Raw genomic sequence first — 24,868 nt, forward strand, 5'->3', positions numbered from 1 at the left:
TGGGTACAAATTCAACACTGTTATTACTTTCTAGGTATACTGTAATCTGTAACTCACAATGTTTCTTCCTATTAGTTTAAGTTTCTTTACATGGCAATGAATAGGATTTTGCATTTCCAATAGAAAATAAGACAATTGTAGATACCAAGAAAACTAGAACTTACTGAAATTAAGAAAATATCCCTCAGACTTTCTCAAATGAATATTATGTAGATTTCAAATCAGTATTACCAGGGGAGTAAGGCAGGGGAAAAAAAACATATCAGTAGTTTACCCATGATAAACAAGGATCCTGTCTTTGATAAAATGAAGAATTTTCTCAAAATATTCCAGGTACCGCATGTTAATGACCTGTCCCCTACAAAGAAAAGAAAAGGGTTTTTAAAGTCTTGTTTTTCAATCCAACATTTCAGGGCTAAGACACAAATATTACTCATTAATATTTGACAGAATTTTATCCACAAATGCTTTGTAAATTAAAGGATGAACTAGAGGTTTGTCTGTAAAGGTCATTTGCCCATCCCCCATTTTGAATATAGATTCCATAGTGAACTTGCAAAAGCTCACACATCATTAGTGGTGGTGTTCTTTGATAAAACTGCATTTCATGCGATTTCCCCATTTTCAGCGTGCCCATGTCCAGTAAATCTTATCTATATGATAATTATCAATTTGTACAAGGATATAATCTCTCTTAGACAGTTATTTACACTCATAGATATTGCAGAACTAGGAGAGTTCAATCTGCACATTGATTTACTTTGAGAACCAACACTCTCCAGTTTACATAGTTGCCAATGTATATGCTGATCTGCTCCGACAGTCCATATACATTTTTCTTTATTCACCTATGCCCCTCTATATTGAAGTAATTTTGCTTTGACTCCTAACAGTTACAAGTAGTAACTGTTAAACAAAAACATCAAAAAGGTGTTGTTTTTTCCCCTTGGACTACTAAGGAAAAAATGTACATTAAAAACTTGGTAGAAATCTGCTAGGATTATAACCACTCTGAGAAGAAAAATTACATACCATTATTGCATTTGTAGGAGTCCTTCCTCTTCTCCCAGTCTACAAAACAAGATTTTATAAAGCAAACGTTATCGCTCTCTGTGGAAGCAAAACCACTGTCAATCACAGGAAGGTGTGTACACCTAACTTTTTTTCCCCACTCTAAATGATTTTTGGCAGCTTAAGTCCCTGTCTAATGTCTCATTCAATGGTCTCACACTTTAGTAGGCCTAGTCTCAGAATAATGGCAGAATCAGTCTTTAAAAACTGAATTAGAACACATATACATATCTGCACATAGGAAAGGGAGGTAGGGAAAGCAGAAGGATGAAGACAATCTACATACATAATTTGCCCTTGTTGTACGTCCCATCATTTTCCATCTGTATTAAAAAAAATATCTGTACAACAGGCAGAAGCATGTCAGTATAAGGAACTGGATTTTCCCTTAGTGGTATCTTGGAAAATACATCCAAACCAGACCTATCATTCCGTAAGGCAATCTAGAAGCAGTAGTACCAAGAAAAGACTTTTGGTGGGTGGTCAGAAGTGCTTTGTGTTTATTCCCACTCTTTCACCTTGTTTAATAAACACACCAAGAATTCAAAACTAGTAGTGTTCCAGACAGTGCCTTCATTTGTTTTTATAAGAATATTGAGTATATAATTAATGTTTAGCTGATCCCAAATCATTGTTTTGCCTATGAAAATAACTTAAGCTTTCAAAAACATTTTCTCTACTTTAAATGAAACTTGGTAGCTTTGATCATTTAAGGCAGAAAGGAGAAAAGCTGAAGTCACACTTGTCTATAGACCCATGAAGTAGTAGTGACAGCCAATATACTTTCATCTGGAGAATGCTAAGATCTGGAAGCCTATCAAACATTGTGAAGGGCAAGATGTTTCTTACACACCTTTAACAAAAGGTCCCCAAATTGATTTAAAACAAAAAGTTTTTGTTTTCTGACACTCTCCAAACATTTTGCCACTCTGGAAATCAATCTTTAATTCAGCAGTCACTGAATGCTAGTGCCTCTATGCCAAGACTCATTTGGCAGGAATCACTGAAAAATAATGGACTTTAAATGCAAAGAATTCTAAGTAAAGAAAAAGGTTATGTTAACAGATATCTAATACAAGTATTTTTGCACACAGAAATTACTGGTGTACAATTTAGACCAAACAAAATCTAGAGATATCTTGAGCTCATCATGACTAGATCTGTTATGAATACTAAAAGAACACCCAACTGCTATTGTTACACTTCTTATTTGACTGAACAGCTTGTATCTTTGTATATTTAATAACCATGAAGGCTGCCATTTGTCAGCCTAAATCTACTTTTACACTTGGTTTTCAGGTAGCCATGCTATTGGAAGAATTCAGCCTTGTCATACAGTTATGACAATAACTTTCAAATCATAAATCAAATATAAAGCAATGTATGTCTTCCTGAAAAAGTCAAAAAACCATCAATTGATCTCAATTATCAACAAAAAGGTGTTAGCTCTGTAGCCTATTAATATCTTCAATAAGCAGCCATTTTACAGTTGAGTAATGCAAAAAAGAGATTATATAGATCTGTATAATCCATTAAGAGTAACTGTCACTCAGAAATCATAATGGACTAGAACATGCTTCAAAAGTAAAATAAAATATATTTTTAAAAAACCCTATTACCGCTTAATATATTATTTCTTTTATCCCTCACCTCACGTGCAATCATCAGGAGGGAATCCAAAAGCAGAAACAAATCACTACGGAAAGCTGACCTATGAAACAGCTATGACTTGGGATGCAGAATGATCAAACAAGGACAGGTTTCCAGAATCAAAAAGGATGCAATCAGCATCCAGTACTAAAGTATGATCAACTCCTAAGGCAGGGGGTGTTTAGGCCGCTTCGAATCTATTGTTCCTTCCAAACAAGCACCAAATCAGTAATTTTCAGAGAACCACTACCTAGCTATCAAAAAAGCATGACCAAAATGCTGATGAGATCCCCAAAAGCCAAGGCTGAGCCAAAACCAAAAGGTTAGAATTAGATTCATTGTGGGCCTACCATTCTGAATGTTCATGAAGCTTATTTTAGATTACTATGAAATCACCAAAACAGCTGGAACAGTAAATCATGAGTTTTGCTAGCATTCTCTAATGAGAGTAAGACAAGTAAAGTACTTTGGCCAGTGAAAAAGAGTTGCTGACACAGGCATCCAGTGCAGGGACACATTTCCCCAGATTAAATGTTCAATGTTATTTTCAGCACGGTAATCAAGTGTTGTTACATGAATCCCCTTCTGCGAGCACAGATCACCTAGAAATTAAACTTTGACTCTCCCATTTAAAATAAAACCAGGAAGAAACAGATGAAGTATGGAACGGATCCTTGTCTCAAAGTACAGATGGTTGTGGTTTCTGCTGCATTGTATGTGTGAGAAGAGAGAAATGCAGCAGCGGCAAAGATGGACAGAGCCTGAAGCCCAAATGTGACACTTGGCTTGAGGGAAGAAAGAAGCCTGAGCACAAGACTGTTCAAGAAGCAGCACATCCTGCAAGGCAACTACTGATCTGCAGTGGAGTTTAACTCTACATTGTAACTGCTCCCTAAAGTAAAGGGGAGGCTGCTAGGGTCCATTCCATCTAGTGGAAGGAAGAACGTCAACAAATTCTTGTTAGCCTCTGTATGTGTACATTGGAATATCACTGTTTTTCTCTGCCTGAAATAATTCTTGAGAAGGCTTTGCCTCCCTTACCCTCCTTTTTCCACACGGCTTCTCAAAAAAGAAAGAAGTAGATACAAAAGCAGAATGATAGATCAAAGATTCAATACTTCCCATGGTGGGGGTGGGGGATGGAAATAAGATGAAACCTGGCTAGATATTTACTTACACAAACACACTCTGCTCCTGTGATTGACAGTGATGTTGCCACATTGAGTCTCACACTTCTACCACTTCATGGAAGGTAGCACTGACATGACTACAATACTAAGTCTTGCAGCATGGGAGAAGATGGAACGTACAACAGTGGTTGAATATCTTAAATTTTACTTTTGTTTGAAAGTGCAACTGTTACCTTTCACAGGTTACTTATTTTGTCATTTTTGCCTTACTTTGGCCTGCTCTGAAAACAACTAAAAGAACTATGTTTTTCCTCTCTATTGTAAATTGGTATTATAGCCAATAGAACAGCATTGTTTCATTACTGCTGCCACTATCTTTGAGAAGCAGTGTTTGCAAAAATCATAACTGTGATGAGCTTTACCTTAAATGTAAAAATTAGATTATTCAGGAATTAAAAACAGCATGTAAAAATATGCATCTTCTGGATCCTAGTTAGATCTTGCTATAACTCAGTTCTACAACTAAAATTCAGTAAAAAGAAGAAATGTCATGAGGGAAAATTTGAGGTAAACAAAACCCAAATGTTCCATTAGAAAATATGAAATACAAAACAATAAGCACATATACATTCAATACTGTAATATGCTGTTTCATGAACAGCTGGTAAGTTTTGGTACAATCCTTTAGTATGTGGGGGAAGGCTGTTGGGTAAAACTCTCATACCTGATTAAGTTAATGTGATTATTGAAGCCTCTGCTAAGGCTTCGGGCAGGCATTTGGTCCAACCAAAGCACAGGCTGGTCAGGGTCAGCTATCCTACAAAGACAAAGGACATTAATATTGGCACACATTTCACTCCAGGTAATATTTTAAATAAGCTTTGTTCACACACAGAATAATTTTAGGCAAAAGCTAGAATTCACAAAAAGAACTTTTTATTGAAATGCATGTACGGTTTTCATAAGAAAAAAAACATAAGCATTTTATGTTACTGGAGTTTCTTAGTTTTTGTTAGCCTAAGCTGCAATGCATCCTATGGTCTTTCACAGCTTTGCCTCAACCAGAAAATGCTATTCCCAACTCTTCACCTCTTCTAAAAAAGAAGAAGAATGGAGTATTTTCAGAAGCGCACTCCTTGTACCTAAACCATCCTTCTCTTATCAGAACACTTTATAGTTACAGTGCGGTAGCAACTGTTCATTTTCTCCTCTGTGACTTCAGCCCTTTGGTTAACTGAAGCATGCACCATTATAATAACCAAGATAAGGCTTTTTCTCTCTCTTCTTTTACCATTACCTTCGCCACTTCACAGCAATATCGAACATATCTCTCCACTGCATCAGTCTGGTTTTCCCATTCATCCGAACTTTTGAGTTTGCCCAAGTCCGCTGCACAGCTTGCATTACTTCTAGAGTGGCCAGTCCCATTGCTGGGGGTGGGAGAGGAGGAGAGAGGGACAAACAACAACAAAACCAGAAAGCCAATTAGAGCCAAACACTCGTTTTTGTACAGACAGGAAAATTGAAGCAGGAAAGGGATGTATTTACAGAAAAAGAATTGCCAACATCAATAAAATATGGGAGAACATGATTTCCAGTCCCCAATTAGGTCAGAAACTGCTGACATAATGATTATTTTCATTTTAAACTTTTTATCTGATTTCAGAGGAACAGAGCATAAAACTAACTTGCAGATAGCAAAGGTATAGCATTAAATTATCATCACCTTGATTTTTTTTTCCACTCAAATTTACAGAGTATTTTCACTATACCTCTATGTATTCTTTTATTTGGAAGAAATCCTGGCGTCTCATACTGCATCATGGAACCCAGATGATCAGCTACACATATGAGTTCTTGGACATCAGGCTTATAGGTTTCAAAATTCTGAAATAACACATCTCTTACAGAGGAGAAAAACATGCATCAGACATAACTTAGCAACAAAAGTCCTGAAAGTTGTAAAACACAGATTTGTTTGTCTGATAATCAATACCATTTGTGTGAGAAATACTTAAAAGTAGTATAAACAACACTCATTCCTCCTCCCACCCCACTGAACATACACAGTACATGGCAGTTACACCCAATATCTAAAATGAAATCCTGGTCTTACGGAATTCAGTGGCTGATCTTATTACTGTCACAAGCAGTATTTCACCTTCAGACTTGCTCGTAATGATACCAAATGAAGTTCACAGATAATACTTTATTCTTCAATGTTACACTCAACCCTGAGGAACTTTAACACTAAGTAAGAAAAGAATATGTATAGAAACCTGAAGCCTTATTCTGTAACTTCTCCCTTAATTCTGTAAAAGCTTCTTGTGCTAAAGAGGCGGATTCTGTTCCATATACACAAAAGCCACCAGTTTTTAATTTAGCATTTTTTCACATAGGCAAAGTGAATACATGAAAATACATCTAGAAAGTAGTATACAGCAGGAGAAATTGCTCTTTCCTTTAGCTATACATTTTTGAAGCCTATTCCAATAAACACCCTGCTTTGTTGATTAAAATCACCTGCCTCTTAAACTACTGGTTATCTAAATTACTCCAGAGAAGATTTTTTTCCCAGTGAAACCCAGCTGCCATTAAAAAAAAAAATCAATTATCTAGGAAATTACACCTATAAAAAAACCTTAACACACAACAAGAAACTGTAAAAAGGGTGCTACGTAACGCTACACTGAGCGCCTCAAGCTTAACTCCTTAACATTAATTGCACGAAAAAAAGAAATAGAATAGTTAATCAGTAAGGCCACAGAATATGAAACAACATTATGTGGATATTATTATGTGAAGACAGAAGTGAAGAAAGTCATCCTAAGTTTCATTCTTCCTCTTTTATGGGCTAAACCAACTCCAAACCCTAGGATTTTGAAAAGCATTTACACACTTAGAGGAATTCCACTTTCATATAGCATTAAACATTTATGATGTTATAATGCCTCGGAATAGCACTTTAAAAAAGTCAAATTGAAAAAAACATTTGGAGTAGGCTTTAAAAAAAAAAATTACTCACTTTATATGCGGCTGTAACCCTGGCTGTTCTTCATAATTTTCTATAAGAAAAGGAAGATTTTTGGCCCAGTGGTCCTTGAAATTTCCAGGAAGATCTATATCAATATTATACTCTGTAAGAGGGGTATCCAAATGTGCATGCAAGTATCTAGAATACTCTGGAGGAAAGAGATAAAATTAAATACCATCTGCATAATCAGTCTACTTATGTAATTACATAAAAACAAAAGCCAGATTATATGTTTGTCAGTTATCCATCATGACTTTAATAAGCCATTACGCTGAGGTAATTTAATTTTGCTATTAGCTAATTTCAAGACAGAAGTAAGTCTATTTCAACTTTTTACCATTATACAGAAATGTATATTTCATTTGTGGTCCTAGATTTTAACTATATGAACAAATAAGAATCACCATACATTTTTTTAAACAGACATACTCAAGAGTGTTCATGAGAATGTACAATGGTTTCTTTAAAATGGCTATAGCTACAAGCATGCTTGCACTTTCAGGGTTCTCGAAGGATTTAAGTAAATTAAAAAAAAAAAGAAAAACAATTCCAACTTACCTCGAAGGTATTTCACTTTCAGATATTCTGGGCTGGCCTTCTGACCTGGTAGTGGATCATTTAACATAACTTTAGTCTGAGCTTTTATACCTTCATAAAACTGTCCCATTGCAACATGGCTGAGACCTTTCATGTACTGGCATACTTCATTGTATGGTTCTAGCTGTAGACATCTCTAGGAGATTAAAGAAACAAAGCACCCAGAAATCAAGAGAGAGAATGAGTATCTTCAAATAAACTAACTTGTTCGGTCAGAACACCTGCATGAAAAGATTTACTGATTATTAAGATCCACTTCCATCACAATTTTCTTTCAAATGATGCAGAGCACTTAAATTGCTAGCAAATGTAAGAAAAAAAATATTTTCACCTTCATTAAAAGGAGAGAAAGGGAAAAAAAAAAAGGAACTGCCAGTGCAAATATGCTTTTGATCACACTTTAACTGTTATGAAAATCGATAATGTTTGCTCTAATGATATTGGCACTACAGAAGTTTCAACATTAGTTGAATGAAATTAGACAAAACACACTGCTGACAATATTAGTAACAAATCATTTTTGGCTAGTTCAACATATGTATTGTGCCATTTCTTCCACCCATACCTTTGCTAGTTCATGCACTAGTACACTTCATTATGTTAGTCAATTATTTACTATAGGTTAAATACATAGCAAATTCATATTTATCATTCAAATTCAATGCTCTGGTTCTTCTAGTAGTTACATGTCATCAGAAGAGCATCTCCATCTTAAAAGTTGAAATATCTTTTCAATTACACAAGTATCTACAAATTGTGTTATAGAAGGTGAATACGTAATAATGCATATGAAGTGTTCTCCTTGGGATAAGCACACAGTCATTCACAAAGGGATGTAATTGTTTCCACATCTTATTTCATTCCTTCTTTTAAGGATGTGGACATATGATTAACATATGCCTTTATTGTTCTGTCTACAAAATGAGGCCATTATTTAATACCAGTGGAGAGGCACAAGTTTTTGTTTACCTATGGAAACATGCACATTTTTACAAGCTCAATGAATTACAACATACTCTGAGCTTTTCAAAATAAAGACAATACCTTAGAAAAAATAGATAAATATTGGAACTTTGCATGCTTATTTTAAGCTTAAAATTACAAAGACAACTACATTCCTTCTTCCATCAGATATGAAAAAAACTTTAGGTTTCAACCCAGAATAAATACTAGCAAGAACACAATTACCAGTTTAAAAAACAGATAAAACATTTTGACCAGAGCCTGGTTGTACAAATTCATAAAACAGTTAGAGGAAGTATCTCAGTTTTAGCAAAATTCCATTTTTAATTAAAAACTGTAAGGTTTTATATATATTTTAACACAGACTTCACAAAAAAATAATTTTAGTCCAAATGCACACTCAGAATGAAAACCTTTGACATTTGTCCATTTTATTACACTTGTTGAATACTAGTCCTTGTTAAAACATTTTAATTTTGTATTTACTTAGGGCCTGCTTACCTTAAAATTCTTCAGCGCTTCATCTAAGCTACCATGATGATAAAGCATCATTCCTTTGAGCTGCAACGTCTGAACATGATTTTGATTTAGGAGCAAAGCCTTCTGGAAGCTCTCTGTAGCAGCATCGAAGTTGCCAAGTTCTCTAAGCGATTCCATAAAGTGGAAAGTGAAGAATAGAGAAGGCAACAGTGACAACGAAATTACTTGTTAGAAGTTGTTTTAACACTTCCGAAGTGGGTATCATTAAAGAGGAACACAGTATTAATGGAAAATGTCTTTAACAAAAGCAGTAATTCTGCAACTGTTCTTCAGTGGTAATAACAGAACAGCTGCACAGTTTTTCACTCCCAGAAACGTGTACTCCGAAATACAACCCAAGACAACCACAAATCTTCACAATCCCCAGTGGACATAAAGCATAAAAATACATACCTACAGTATTTCTTCAGAAACTAAAAGAAACAAAACTTCCATAGAAAGCATTCTTGGAAAACACTATCTATGACAGGTCTTTTAAACTTCTAAATATAAACACATTTTTAAAAATATACTAAGTACTTAAATGCTGATTAAGAGGAAAGCATATGGTGTTTGAAAGCTGAAACTAACTAAAAATGTATTGACTGGAATTACTCCATGTGCAGGACAGCTTTTAGTAAAAATAGCCACAGAAACTATAATGAAAAAAATTAAAAAAGAAATAGTACACAATTTTTCTTCAGATTTTTTTATTCCGTAAGTTTAAGATCATAAAATTCTTTCCACATTGTCCTGGTTTTGGCTGGGATAGAGTTAATTTTCTTTCTAGTAGCTGGTACAGTGCTATGTTTTGGATTCAGTACCAGGATAATGTTGATAACACACTGATGTTTTCAGTTGTTGCTAAGTAGTGTTTAGACTAAGTCAAGGATTTTTCAGCTTCTCCTGCCCAGCCAGCAAGAAGGCTGGAGGGGCACAAGGAGTTGGGAGGGGACACAGCCAGGACAGCTGACCCAAACTGGCCAAAGGGGTATTCCATACCATGGGATGTCATGTCCAGTATATAAACTGGGGGGGGGGCCCTAGAGGGGGGGATCCCTGCTCGGGAACTAACTGGGCATTGGTTGGTGAGCAATTGCATTGTGCATCACTTGTTTTGTATATTCCCATCCTTTTATTAGTATTGCCATTCTATTACTGTTATCATTATTAGTTTCTTCCTTTCTGTTCTATTAAACTGTTTTTATCTCAACCCACAAGTTTTACTTTTTTTTCCCCCCCAATTCTCTCCCCCATCCCACTGAGGGGGGCGGAGGGGGAGTGAGTGAGTGGGTGCGTGGTGCTTAGTTGCTGGCTGGGGTTAAACCGTGACACACATCAAATTATACTAGATGAAATTAATCCAAACAAGAGCAATCCTAGAAAAAAACAAACAAGATTTACTAGTTTTAAATACAATTGCCAAAAATAATTTTTAGACAGAACAGTGATTAACCACAGCTCTTTAGTTTCAAATAAATGCACAAACACCAAAGTCACTAGATTTGAAGCAGGAATTAATAGGTAAAATGCTATAACTCATGTTGTACAGAAGGACTAATCAGACTCAGAATTGTCTGCTTCCACTAGAAAAATAATTCTTTAAGAGGTTTTTTTAAGCACTGTATTTCAAACTTATTTGATGCAGAAGAAAGCAAGAGTGAACTTAAAATACAAGGTTTTAGAAAGAAAGAATTTAACAGCTAAAGTTAACAGTGCCCTAGAGAAATGAGATTATTTCTGCCTGTTTTAAGACCTGAGTGTTCATGGGAAAGTAATTTAGACTTTTCATAATTGTCACTAATTACACTGTTCTCAGTTATTAAACAATATTCTATTCAGCTTCTCACCTTCTCTAACTGCTGAGCATTTAGAAAAGTCAATAGTAATTCTGCTTTGTACATTAAGTTCTTAAAAAAAAAAAAAAAAAGAAGAGGTAGATTTCTGTACATTCCTTCCCCTATAATTTCTTGAGGATCAGAGAACTTTTGGAGGCAGGGGACAGTGAGAGGGAATAAAAGCAACAAATTGAAGCCGATTAGGAATGCTCTGGTTAAATGACTTTTGCTTTGTAAAACAACAATGCAATGCAAAATTAGCTATTTTAAAGCTTGCTTTTTTCTCTCCTTCAAAATAAAACTCCTTCAGATTAAGGTTTCTTGGGCACAGGGTAGAACAGCTGATCAACTAGAGAGGCAGTCCCACATCAGAATACAAAACAAAAAAGTTAAAGCATTTATTGGAAATGTAAGACGACAACTGCCCGTCTTCCAGGCTAAATTACTATTATTTAGCACCTTGAAAGCACTTACACACCACAATAACAAGTACCACAGAAAAACTCATGAGGAAATTAGTGATTCGACATTTGAGTTCAGAATTTAGACACTGTGGTAAATAAGGCACAAGTCCACAAAGCAAAAAATAACAAAAAGAAAAATTGACAACGCTTTCAGTGAATATTCTATGTTCTGTATGCTGACGGAAACATAAAGCCTGAAGAAAAAAAAAGTACATGATCATGTAATGCTTGCACACCAACCCTACCCAACTTAATCCTTGCTACACAAAAGCCATTTATGTTGCAGCAGCATCTATGCTGTAGATCAGTGCTTTCCAAAAATAAAAATGTAAAAGTGGAAATAAAAAGCTGACAAGACACAGCAGGTTAGGAAAGAACTACAATGGGCAGAGATATTCAGTCGCTGACTGTTTTATGTTCTTGTCTTGTTGTATACAAGCTATACGTACTTGTCTCCTTAGTAATTATCTGCAGATCACCTTTAAAGTAATACATTTTATTCAACTATAAATTATTTTATCTTTAATGTAAATTTAAAAAAAGAAAAGAAGTGACTAGTCGCCTTACTAGAGATTGCTTTTTTTTTAATTATTTGATTAATAGCTAAGAAACTACATGACTATTAAAAATACCCTAAACAGGAAATTAGCTAAATTCTCAGAATTGTAAATCTCTTTGGTGAGAGATAAACCGATACAAGAACTAGCAGTTCTATAAAATGATACGCACTATGCAATGAGTTTTTCATAAATGTAAGTAGCACAATAATCTCAGATGGCAACTAATGAGCATATTAATCAACAGTTCATATTAAACATTTCCATCATTTAAAAATCATTTAGCATACCTAAAACACACGTTATTGGAAACCGCCATTTACCTAACCATTGAGTCTGGGAGACTGAAAGAGCTACCGGAGAATGAATTAAAAATACAAAGCAAACCTAGAAATTATTTATATTGACCATATCCTGACATAGCCATACTGGCTGTAGGAGCTAACAAATACACATATGATTCTGCACACTTTTGTAACAAACCTGTAAAACTTAAAAAGAGTGCATTTTAAAGAACACAATCAGACAGAAAACAGACTTTAAAACTATTTCTGAATGCAATTACCTGTAGGCTTGTCCCAAACTTTTATACGCATCTATGAAATCCGCTTTCTGCTTTAGAGCTTCTTTGAATGACTCAATGGCTTCCTACAGAAGGACACCAAGAGAAATATTTGTCACTGACTGCATTCATTTAATTTTAGCATCCTCAGTAGTTACTAGCCATGGATTTACAGTTATTTGTCAAAACCTTTGGAAGGAACAAACAAGGCATTAATTTATGTCCTGGTTTCAGCTGGGATAGAGTTAACTGTCTTCCTAGTAGCTGGTGCAGTGCTATGTTTTGAGTTCAGTATATGAAGAATGTCGATAACACACTGATGTTTTCAGTTGTTGCTCAGTAGCGTTTAGACTATAGTCAAGGATTTTTCAGCTTCTCATGCCCAGCCAGGGCACCTGACCCAAACTGGCCAACAGGGTATTCCATACCATGGGACATCACATCTAGTTTAGGAACTGGGAAGGGGGGGGGCAGGGATTCACCGCTCGGGGACTGGCTGGGTGTCGGTCAGTGGGTGGTGAGCAATTGCCCTGCGCATCATTTGTACATTTCAATCCTTTTATTACTACTGCTGTCATTTTATTAGTGTTATCATTATCATTATTAGTTTCTCCTCTTCTGTTCTATTAAACCGTTCTTATCTCAACCCAGGAGTTTTACTTCTTTTCCTGATTTTCTCCCCCATCCCACTGGATGGGGGGGGAGTGAGTGAGCGGCTGCGTGGTGCTTAGTTGCTGGCTGGGGTTAAACCACGACAATTTATTATAAAATCTATAGAGTAATAATCATCATATAACAAATGAAATATTGCAACATTCTTTACGGTAATGACAAATTTAGCTGGAGTTCTTTGTCTAACATGCTATGAGAATGAGTGATTCTTTTAGCATTTTAACAGAATTCAGAGATGAAATCCCTTCAGAGCTTGCTTTCAAAGCTCAGCCTGGTTCCTAAGGCAAAGCAGTCTCTCCTTACAGTCTTCCTTCTTCATTCATAATACACATCTTGATTTTTGCAGTCCATAAGACTCCTTCAATTCTGTATTCTGCCTTTCATTGTTTTATTGCGCTCTGCGTTAGCTGCAGTTAGCAAACACTCCTGAGGGATTACTGCAGTTAGCAAACACTCCTGAGGATGTGTGATTATCTTCACATAATAGCATGTACTGTGAGGAATACAATGTAATAAAAATAAAATCGCTAAAAATAATTATATGCATATGTTCAAACAGATCTTCTTCAAAGGATTTGATTAAGAACTCAGGTTTTTAAACTGGATTGGCTGGATAAATTGGCAAATGCAGTACTTAGACTTAGAATTAAGGGTGGAATTATCAACTACTTTATATTATGAAGGAATGCCTGAAAAGTATCTTGATTTCTATAGTGCAAGAAATTAAATGCTGTAAGAAAAGAAGCAGTATCTTCAGTCAATTTAGAGATTCTTATTCAGAAAAACTATCAAATATATTCTGAGCACTACAACATGCACAAAAATATCTATTGAACAAAAATAAAAACATAATCACCTATCATTACTGATAGGCAGCAGTATCTCCAAATACTTCACAAGAAACAGGTGCAATATTACTACACCTAAAACATAAAGCCTAGTTTTAAGTCAGAAAATGGTGAAACATTAAAAAAAAGTATGGGAAGAACTTACTTCCCTGCTGATTTTAGAATCTGAGGGAGCAACTATGTTCCCTCAATTTAGATACAAGCATTTCAGAATCAACATATAACCAAAATACACATGCACACATGCAGGGCTCTCTACCAGCAGTCTCCTTGATTACCTTCTAGCTCATTCGAGGAAGAGTTTAAAATTACATTTTGAATATAACCATACAGCCATTAGTAGCAGAGGTGCCAAATACAAACACTTTTCAAAGCACTCTATAAACATGTCAGTTATCATTGATTTATCAATACCTACCAAGACTGGCAGTATTTACATGTCATACCATGAAGTATTACAGTCAGCGATAGCACCTTTTCATTTTGCTTGCACTCTTTTGCCTTAAAAAGTCTCCCTTATGCGAGAGAAAATATGTGTATCAACACCTACGATATTTCTACTATTTTATAGAAGTAACTTCAAATAGACGACATGAACTATTATTTAACATAACTTTACCTTCAAAAGTCCTCTGTGAAAAAAGGTTAAGCCTTTATAAAGCATAGCTATAGGCTGATTCTTGTTCATTTCCAATGAATGCTGAAAATCTTCATGGGCTGTTGCATAATCCTGTGATAAAGAAGATTTTAGACAACAGAGGAAACACCATACAAATAAAGAGGAATACATACTTTCATGAAAATAAAAGTAAACAACAGAATTTTGCCTAATATATGAAGTCAGTCTCAGGGCTAAGCAGCAAAAATTGTCACGTGCCGGTCAGAATATCAAAGAATAAGCAATGCACAATACACTTCCAACTTTTACAGCAAGTGCTATATAAAACATAGTAAAGCAAGGGGGAAAATAGCTGAAAACAGAGTGAAATCAGAAGAATAAAGTGGGAAATCAGCTATTTAGTATTCACACAATATTTGAAGATAAAGTTACTTGTTTTACATTAAGGCATAAGAATAACACACACAGATTACATAGCAAAACACACACAGATTACATAGCAAAACAGGATGTTAGCATTTTTGTAGGGGTTGGTTGGTTTGTTTGTTGCGTGGTGTGTGTGTGGGGGGGGGGTCAGTATACAGGACAGTTACTGTCTTGGCCATAACTGTTTCCCTTTTTAGACTGGCATTTAACAATACTACTTAAATGCAGCTTTAGGTTATAAATCAAGTCAAATTCTTTATCCATATCCTACTCCTCAAACACACAAAACAACCTGAGATGTGCATGCAAGGTACTTGCTCTCTGATTCTCTGCATTAAATAGATATGCAGATGAAATACTTGAATACCTCTGAACTGTCAGAAAGTCAACTACAGGAAAATCAGGGCTTTTTTTGTTATTTTGTTTTTCAATTTAAATAGGAAAGAAGCTCTTGAACAAAAGTAACAACTGGCACAAACAGCAGCAACAAAATAATCAAGAACATCCACGCAAACAAACCAAACAGAATCCTCCAAATCCACTGACCTCAGATATGAAGTAAAGGGTACCTCTGTGCCTGTAGAGACGTGCTGATGGTTGTAGCTGAATAGCTTTGGTGAGATCAGATAATGCTTCACTGATTCGTCCTAGGGGGGACAATATCTAAGAGTATAAACCAAAGACACAGTTTAGAGCAAACACGCTGAATAGATTTGTTTTAGAAATACAAAGATTATTCTTTTCCATGTTCAGCTGTAACAGAGTAACTGTATTTGCTAGAACAGGCTGGAAAGTTCTGCTATAAATTTCAGTACTTATTGCTTTTAAACACCTATCGAAGGGAAAATCTGAAAGCATTTTTCTCCCCCCCAAAAATATCAGTGTACGTGAACATCACCAATAACATTTGCAGAAACCTAGTATTCCAAATAAAAAGTCAGCCAAAGCAAAATACTCTATTTCAAGTTATTTCAACGCATTCAACTGAAAATGTAGTAAAGTACTCTCATAAACCTTTTTATCCTGACAAAATATTCCCCCCAATGGAAAGTGGGCTATTTTCCAGTTATTTGAATGCCTTTCACATTTTTAGATCAAGATTATTAACAAATGTATTAACAAATCATTAAAAACATTAAAATTGTGAATTAGAATTTCATATTGTGGCAGTTATACAGTATGCTGACTTTAATAAATATTTATGCTTTTCATTTGTCTACAAAGCTGCTTCTTGAAATCCATTTTCTGTAATTTAATTGGCAAAACAAAACATGATTTTCAAAATGAAAAGTATCCATGTATCTGAATGATATTTAACTTATATGCATGAATATAAAAACCAAAACATTTGATTAAAAACTTATTCTTTACAAGTTTGGCATTTTACCAGCTAGTCCTAACAATAAATTTACTAAGGTGACACTAAGTGCAAACAGTAAGGTTCAAGTGATATTTTGATTCATTAAAATCAAAGAAACAAACAAACCCACCCACAAAACCCCACACATGATCTTGCTATCTAGTATGTCAAAAACTAAACACTTAGACATAATATATACTATTCTATTGGCTATAGTAACTCCATATGGTGTATGTTTCATTTTAAAAACAAACATTCCACAAATTACACTGTTTGAGCGCAAATATGTGCATTTTAAAAGAAAGTAGGAATGTTCACAGAAAAACCACAGATAAGAGCTTTAGTCACTAAATCAGTGAAGAAATACTTGAAAACACTGTATAATTTCAACTTCTCCAAAAATCTGAAGAGACAAAAAATGCTCACTTCTGCTCGCTGTTCAAATACTTCAGGATGATCTGGTTCTAGACTAATCACCCTACTGAGCTCGAACAGAGCAAGTTCAGCATTTTTCATATCCTGAAAAGGAGAAAAATGAGAAAAATAAAGAAAGTAAACAACTGTGCATACTTAGAATAATATACTCTGAAGAGTGACGGACAATTAGATTGGCTAAATTTCTGAAAGTGTATCAGTTTAAATTAAAAGCCCTTCACACCTTCGCTAATAACATTAAAATGCAGTATTCTACAAATAGCTGAAAAAACCTAAACCACCTGTCCGCTATAAATAAGAAAAATAAACTTTGATTGTACACATCATCTTTGTGCTGTACCTTTAATAATTTATTAATATAACTCTGTGAATAAACATGAGGTTTATGGCTCCATAGGTACCTTTCTTGGCAACAAAGCTGGCTTAAGCTCTTATGTGAACTCTAACACATGCATACTCTTGCCCACCAGTGTTTTCATCAGTACTGTCTGTAACTTAATCCAAGTACTACTGGTGGATAGGTTGATGCCATCAGCATCTTGCCTATCGAAGTTTTTATATTGTCCTCAATAAATTGTAGGATAGAAACAGTTACTTAACTGGAAAAAAAAAAAAAATCCAAACTGGTTATATAACAAGTTCTGTATTAGATTTCATTGATCTTTTTCTTCTTTTTCAAGGCAAAGAAATTTTGCATGTGCTTAACATCATCTTTGTGTCTTGAAAGTGTCGCTCACAGAAACTTTTACGAAGTAAGCTGTCTCAACATCTAGCCAAACTAAGAAAACAAACTTATGCTGGTGTTAAAACCATGCAAATATGAGGGACTTCAAGCTCCTGTCAGCACCACTAAAGAATTAAATATTCTGCACAAAAAGAATTTTCAGAGAGTTATTCAACTATTCTTGCTTCTAGAATTCCAGCAACCATTCAATCACGATTCAACAGGCCACAAACTCAAACTACAAGGATCCATAGTCTACTTTTAAACTTACTTTTGCTCAGGAAGTCGTCTGAGCAGTCAGCTTAACTGTAAGTAACTTAACTTTGAATTTTTTCAAACAAATTCAAGGTGGTATACATAGAGAGGCATAGGCAATCAAGAAGCAATATAAAGCCTACTGGATTGCAAGAGTTGATGATGTTTCTAAGCTGCATTAAAAGACCTTTTCATTTCCAAATACAGACTAGATGTGGAGAAAAATTCAGTGGGACTTCATAAAGCTGTCTCTGAGAGGCAAGATACTCCTTGTTATCTTATTAGATCACTTTTTCAAGTGGCCGTGGCTCTCAGCGTTACTATCCACCACTCATAACCGTGCCTATATTCTCCTTTGGCACCCTTGCTTCGTGCTGCTTTACTTTCACAGTCCCACAAAGCAAATGTACCCATGGCTTGAGTGGTATGATCCACTAGATCCCTCTATGTTATGGAGTACCTACCAAAGGTTGGACACACCATTATAGTAGGACAGCACAAAGACTTTGGGATGTACCTCTCAAGTGCTAATCAGTCTAGCTCCTCCTGTTACAGGCCATATTACAGTTTGGATTCAAACAATTTGGTCAGATAGCAATTTAAATAATTATCTACTCACATGCAGTCCTTTTTTTCCATATGCTATTCCTCGTCCATAAATTGCACTAACCAGCTCTGGTTCTTCCTGTTAAGATTAAAAATAAATACAATAATCAGCTGTGGTTTTGTTTTGGGTTTTTTGTTTGTTTGTTTTTTGTTTGTTTTGTTTTTTGTTTTGTTGTTGGTTTTTTTTAAAGGTATCTTTCTTCAATATGTATTTATTTCTTGCTGATCTTAAGTAATAAGCAATGAACAATCACATTGTCAGGCAAAGAAATTGTGTTACAGCCCATGCTTTCATATGCTCACAACTTCCAATTCAATTCACTGGAATTGTTCTGAAGTATTTGTCTGGAAAATTATCTAAACAGTGCAGTTATAGTGTCAGTGACCACCTATCAGAAGCTATGTACACATTAGTATAGTCTATTGTCCAAACTTCATTACTTGTAACGTTATCAGTAATTATATGACTTCTTTTATCTAATGTCACTGAAGTGATAATAAACAAATACAATTCAGCCATTCCAAGCTTGTTTTGTTTATAATTTAAATTTGAAAATTTAAAATTAGGAAGCAGGCAACTGTGACATCCTGATGAAATTTGTATTCAGGCAGGAACTAAAACTAGAGATATTCTGCCAAAATAGTTCTGCAAAATTCAAACAAACCTTCCCTGGGTTAGATTTAAGTCCATGGCTTTCCAACTCAGGCACTTAAGAGGATGCAACTTACATAGAGAATCTACTTCTTGTTCAATGTTATTTACTCCAGCCATGGTTTCCCATCCAAATTTGAAGAACTACAACAGCAAAACTGGTTTCCTTGGCACAACAATGCCTATACAGTCAGTTTCCCTGAAAACCAGTCAGGAATTACGCCATCTTCACACCTGCAACCAACACAGCTGTGCTACAAAAGTTTGTAGCATAGGCCTGGTCTCATTTAATTGAGACAACTGCCAAAACCCAAACTCTTTCTTTGACAAAACAGATACCTGGCACACCAATGCTGGCAGCTTGCCAGACTTGAGCTGATTCCAAGTGTACACTTGCCAACATCAACTTCAGGTAACTTCCCTAATTTTAATACAGTGGCTAAGCAAGGCTGTTTTGTTCTGTTAAATGTTTTAATATTCACTTTATGTGTATTTAAAATTGCCTTATAGAAGACAGAGTCAACAATCATAGCCACTTTACAGCCTTTCAGGCATACAATAAGCATGATATTCATTTCAACCAAGATGTGTGCATTGCAAAGGTACTCTATTATATACACACTTCTCACATTATCTTTCTACAGTTGCTGTATCTTGCTTATCTTCACTTATATTAAGTTTCCTTCTTAATAAAGAGAAAGCAGGAAACATTATATACTGCTTCAAAAACTACTGGATGTATCTCTCATTAGGGTAAGAAAAAAAAATCATTCCTCCTATTAAAAACAAATAAAAGAGAGATCACTAAACACCTAATACAAACAAACAAACCCACCCCAACAAAAAAAAATTCTGGTCCTCTGATAAATTCCCTGGAATAATTCCATTAAATTGCCACACTTTCACTCAATTTAAGTACAAGCTGTATGACATTTGAGTTAAAAAAAATACATGATAGTATTTGCAGTATTACTTTCAGCTTGCATTTGTCTATGACAACCAATTTAGATTAAAAAGCGGGTCCATGCTTCTGGTAGTCCCAGATTCTTAGCCATAAAAATACAGTATTTGGAAATGAGCTTTAGTCGAAGCTTTTTAAACTGTTAGGGTTGGGTTTATTTTAAAAGTGGCTACCTTCTACTTCATAGAAGAAGATTCTGAATTCTTTACTTTGGTGAGAAAAAAAAAAATATGTTGAAGTATTAGTTATGTTTTACTTGTATATTAAACTCATCAGATGCTTACCACTGAAGAAGAAGAATAAACCCAACATACAAAAACCATTTATCATCATGAAAGCAACGCAGTACTTGCCACTAGCAATAAGTGATCTCTGTTGGGTTTTTTTCTGATGTTACTGGCAACATGCTAACTGTTGCCCAAAAAATCCACATTAAAATACTTCAGCCTACACATTAAGAGGGCAATTAAAGAAACTCCAATTTTGCACAGGTCAGGTTTCTGAAGATGCCTTTTTTTTTGTCAAAGTGCCATAAAAAGTTTATTCCTACAGATGAGAAAAATACTCAGCAAATAATCAAGATACTGAGTATGCTTATGTTTGGATGGAAACAAATGAACAAATAATAGAATAATTACTCTCATAAAATACTCTCATTTTAAAATCCTTAACTGAATCTTTGTTTTACTAAAGCCGTATGTTGTAATGGATAATTTCATAAAGTGGTATTTTAGGGGTCCAAACAGAAAACTTACCTGCAGCATTGTTGAAAAATGTCGTATGGCTTCATCATACAAGCCGTTGCCAATCAACACGTAAGCAATTGCTAACAAAACATTACAAATGTAAATAAAACAGAAAAAATTCTGGTTTTCTTAATACATATTAAACATAGCTAACTTGTAAAATAAGTTCCTACATTGCACTGAAGATTTAGTTAGTCAAAGGATTTCGGAACTGCCACTGAAATAACTTCCCTCAACCATTACCTAGCACTCGTTAATTATTCAATTTATAGTGTGCTCGTTAGAATTGCTTTGGAGTTTTGTGGTTTGTTTGGGGGGTTTTTTCTGTCCTTTTTACAAGCTGTTCAGGAAAGGGTCCATGTTGGCTTCTAAAGTACTTTGGACCAGGAAAGGTATCATGATTCCATTTAGTAGCCCTAGATGCTTTCTCCATTGTAAGTGAGCCTGGCTAACACTGGCTAACTTTCTTTGATAATTCCATTAGAGAACATCCGATGGTACTTGTTTGTGCACATCTTGCTAAACTTTACCAGCTCATAGTAAGTTTTCCTTCATTTGAAGTATCTAGAAAAACCGCAACTAAAAGCAATTCCATTATTTAAAAAAATGCGATTGAAAAACTACAGAATCTTTACCCATGTTAAAATTATGAAAAGCTTTAAAGTTCTTGCATACCCCCTCACTTTGGAGTAGAAGCCAGGTGTTTGAAAAAGAAACAGACGACTGTTTTAGAAACATGTTCCTGTAATCTCCACAGGATATAAAAATACAGTCAAGTCACAAGACTGAAAAGCTGTGGTTGTGCTTGCATGACTGAAGTTCAGTTCTAACAGCTGACTATCTCAAGATTGTTTCATTTTTGCATGTTTTAATCTCCCACAGTTCTTAACTCTGGACTAAGCTCTGTATACTCTGCCCACAAACCCCAAATATCTTGCAGACCAGAGCCATGGAAGTTAAAGTACCACTTTTCCCCAGGCAGTTTGCATGAACAGCTGACAGTGGAACTAAGAGTGGGAATTCACTTTCCCCATACTTCTAATGGGTTTTAGCAATCATCCAAACAGAAAGGAAGAGGCGCCTATCGGCTTAATTATTTACTCAAACATGAGAACTGACAAATAAGCCAGTTAGAACAAAGGTATTTTTAATAGGACACAGACACTTATCTTTCATGCCAGCAGAGCCACATTGTTTTGGCAATGTTGCTAAGCATTGTTCATTAAAGGAGGAAAAAAGTTAAATGGAAGAGAAATAAGAACTGTATTTAATCCAGAGCTTGCCTCATTCTTGGAGCATTTCTATTATGCAGAAGGAAGTATTTGTGTGCAATATAAGCTTTTTCCTCAATACATAAAAAGCTTTACTTGGTACAGTTACATAGCATTGCCACAAAAGGAAAGAAAATTGGCAGAGTGAAGGACTGGTTGAAGAGCTCTTGAATTTTCCTTGTTTCATTCTCCTCCAAGACTATACAGTTCTTAATAGCATCTTTACAGTTCCAATCCCAGAACACAAAACAGTTGGCACATGAAATAAAATCAACTCAACCATGCCAGTATTAAGGAAAAAAAGTGGAGGAAGCAAGATAATAAAGACTCATGGTCTTGCTGATAATGAGTTTATTTTGTCTATCCAAAACTCTTGGCAAAACACAGGAGGTCATAGTCTATGTCTGTAAAACTATGGCAAGTGATTGGCAGCTAGTAGCTGATACAGTATCAGCTTCTTTTTAAATTTTATCTCTTCAATTAATCTTTTCATTTTCAATTAAACACTACAAAACTACAAGTAAGTACTTTATTATGAAAAAATCTAAAGATTAACAATGGTCCATTAGCCCAAGTATTTGGGTACCAACATTGCTTCAGAATGCCCCATACATTTCATACTGCTTTTCCTCAGAACAGTTAAAAGTAACGCACAAACAAGAAGGGCCCAGGCTCCTCACACCATGACATACTTGAAATAAAGTGGGTAGGTGCCAGCCTACAGGCCAAACATGAGGATAGGGACCTTCTAGCATAATCTTCCAAGTCTATAGAGCAGACACTAAAAGCACCAAATATTTTCTGCTGGATGGAAGTTCAGTATTCCCTGAGTGATTCTACAAATATAGTTTGGTATGCTAGGAATATGAAAAAAGATTAAGCCCCCGAATTTTTCTGGATAAATCTGTGGAGGCAGAAATTATGTCAACAAAAAACTACTCAACTGTTTTAATTTCATTAGACAACTTATGAGTAAAGTTGCCCTCTGCTCTTATATAAGAGTCTGCTGCCTTCCTTGACAAACATCCTCAACAATCTCTTTGCATAATACCTCTGCTTCCTACAGAGGATACCAGTTTGGAGAAGCAGTGCAAGTAACTCCTGCCTCAGGTCCTTTGAGAAACATATTTCCTGTTGCTTTATTTGAAATGCCTCCATTTTCTGCACTGAGCGGGCTTTGGAAAAACATCAAGTAGCAGCCTGTATAAGGACATAATTCAGAAAGCCTTCCTGCTGCCTATAAGCGTTGATGGGAAGAGTGTGTGGAGAGGGGAAGACAGATCCAAGATCTGTGCTTGATAGAAAGCATACTCCATTGGTAAAATTTTCAGAAAGTTTGAATAGTTTTAGTCATCAATAATGACAGAAAAAGGGAAGCAAGAAGTAGCTGAGACTGTTTAACAGAATTTAACCAAAATGCTTTTTGAACACCTCCTTAAGCAGATGTGGTAAAGAATTCTAGTGAGCAAAGCGGAAAAGATTTTTAGGAAAAGAGATACATATTTTCTTTGTAAGACCAGAGAAAACTCACTGTATTTCTAGGCTTATTAGGATCACTTTAAAATTAATGCATCACTAAGGAATCATCAGTTTAGTTTCAAAACATTCAGTGCTAATAATTAGCACATAATTCACCTGCACAAACCTTATATAAGGCATCTTACCCAATTCTTCATTTGTGTTGTCATTATCAGTAGCAAATGGAAATCGTTTTTGCTCTGCAAGCAACTTCGCTTGACTCTGTAAAACATCATGTTTTTTAAGTGTTCAGCAAACAACAGCAAAGAATTTAATAGAAAACCTGTGTCTTAAATCCTTAAGAGAATGCCTTAAATCAAAAAGTTAAGGCTAATGTGATTGCTCTAAGGTAACTGAAACCAAATTCATTTCTAGTCTTCCACGGGGAGAAAAATTACTCTTCAGTCAGGTGCTGCTGTTACCCTCTCTAACATAAGGCTAACCAAACCTTTCAGATGAAAGGACATTGTCAGCATTTTACCAGTGGCTCATGTTTCTATATTACACCTGCTCAACGTGAAATTTTGGAAGTCTTTCTAAGACACATGCAACTTTATAGGAAAGTTTATACTCTTTCCCCCATTAATTAATCCTTTGTCTCCTGCAAAGGAAAGGGTACTACAGAAGAGTAAAACACTGAAAAGAGTATCCCTCCAGCAATAAAGACAAGTTTAACTTAACCGTGCCATACTGAAGTAAAAAGGCTGTCCTTTTAACAATAACTTTCTAACAGTTATAGACTTTGTTCAGCCAATTGTAGCCTCATCTAAGATTTCTGTTCCCCAAATAATGCGCCTACAGAAACCAAAACTGCCAAAGACAACTCCTCAGAAATACAGAAATACTCTACTCAGCTCATTTTCACAAGTATTTTCCATAAACAGCTGTAAGCCTACCAGAGCAGTCTGTTAGAAAAACATAAAAAGCTCATTTAATTAATAGGCCTTCCAAACTGTTTTAGGAAGCAAGAAGTGGGAAAAATAACTTCTCTCGGTGCTTAGTTCTCTTTTGCTTCAACTAAACAGCACATATGTACACCTTTAACTTCAGAGAAGAGAGTTAAACACCTTAAATGTCAAGGATCATATTTAACTCCATTTTCTCTACTGAGAGGACTGCACTTTATCCTCCTCCCTTCTACTATTTTTGGCTTGTTCAATCAAAAGAAGCCTCATTATTCGTTTTCATAACACAGACATTTCAACAATCTACAAAGCGCAAAAGTAACTGGCCAAATCCCATTGCACAGTTTCTGCCCTATTCATCTAATAATCTTAGAGATCAGAAGAAAGTTTGGTCTGCTCTAAAAACTTGAGTATTTTGGAGGGTATGAACTATTAGCAAATCAGATTTTACAAACCTTGTTTTTGCTGAAATTGGAGATCATGTA

At 35.3% G+C, this 24,868-nt stretch overlaps 1 protein-coding gene across 2 annotated transcripts in view; it reads right to left on the minus strand.

The window, feature by feature from the left end:
* The window catches only part of TTC13 (tetratricopeptide repeat domain 13), a 42,729-nt gene that overhangs the window by 12,311 nt on the left and 5,550 nt on the right, over positions 1-24,868 (minus strand). For both annotated transcript variants that reach the window (XM_075043314.1, XM_075043313.1), the window contains exons 3-16: positions 23,625-23,700; positions 20,699-20,769; positions 18,344-18,409; positions 16,737-16,829; positions 15,497-15,613; positions 14,525-14,635; positions 12,389-12,471; positions 8,947-9,088; positions 7,444-7,618; positions 6,877-7,033; positions 5,624-5,754; positions 5,149-5,281; positions 4,576-4,668; positions 275-358 (exon numbers count right to left, since the gene is read on the minus strand). In XM_075043314.1, coding sequence (XP_074899415.1) covers positions 275-358; positions 4,576-4,668; positions 5,149-5,281; positions 5,624-5,754; positions 6,877-7,033; positions 7,444-7,618; positions 8,947-9,088; positions 12,389-12,471; positions 14,525-14,635; positions 15,497-15,613; positions 16,737-16,829; positions 18,344-18,409; positions 20,699-20,769; positions 23,625-23,700 — 1,532 coding nt within the window. The remainder of the gene's footprint in view (positions 1-274; positions 359-4,575; positions 4,669-5,148; positions 5,282-5,623; positions 5,755-6,876; positions 7,034-7,443; positions 7,619-8,946; positions 9,089-12,388; positions 12,472-14,524; positions 14,636-15,496; positions 15,614-16,736; positions 16,830-18,343; positions 18,410-20,698; positions 20,770-23,624; positions 23,701-24,868) is intronic.

This window comes from Buteo buteo, chromosome 12 (genome assembly GCF_964188355.1).
Source record: "Buteo buteo chromosome 12, bButBut1.hap1.1, whole genome shotgun sequence".
Taxonomy (NCBI): Eukaryota; Metazoa; Chordata; class Aves; order Accipitriformes; family Accipitridae; genus Buteo; species Buteo buteo.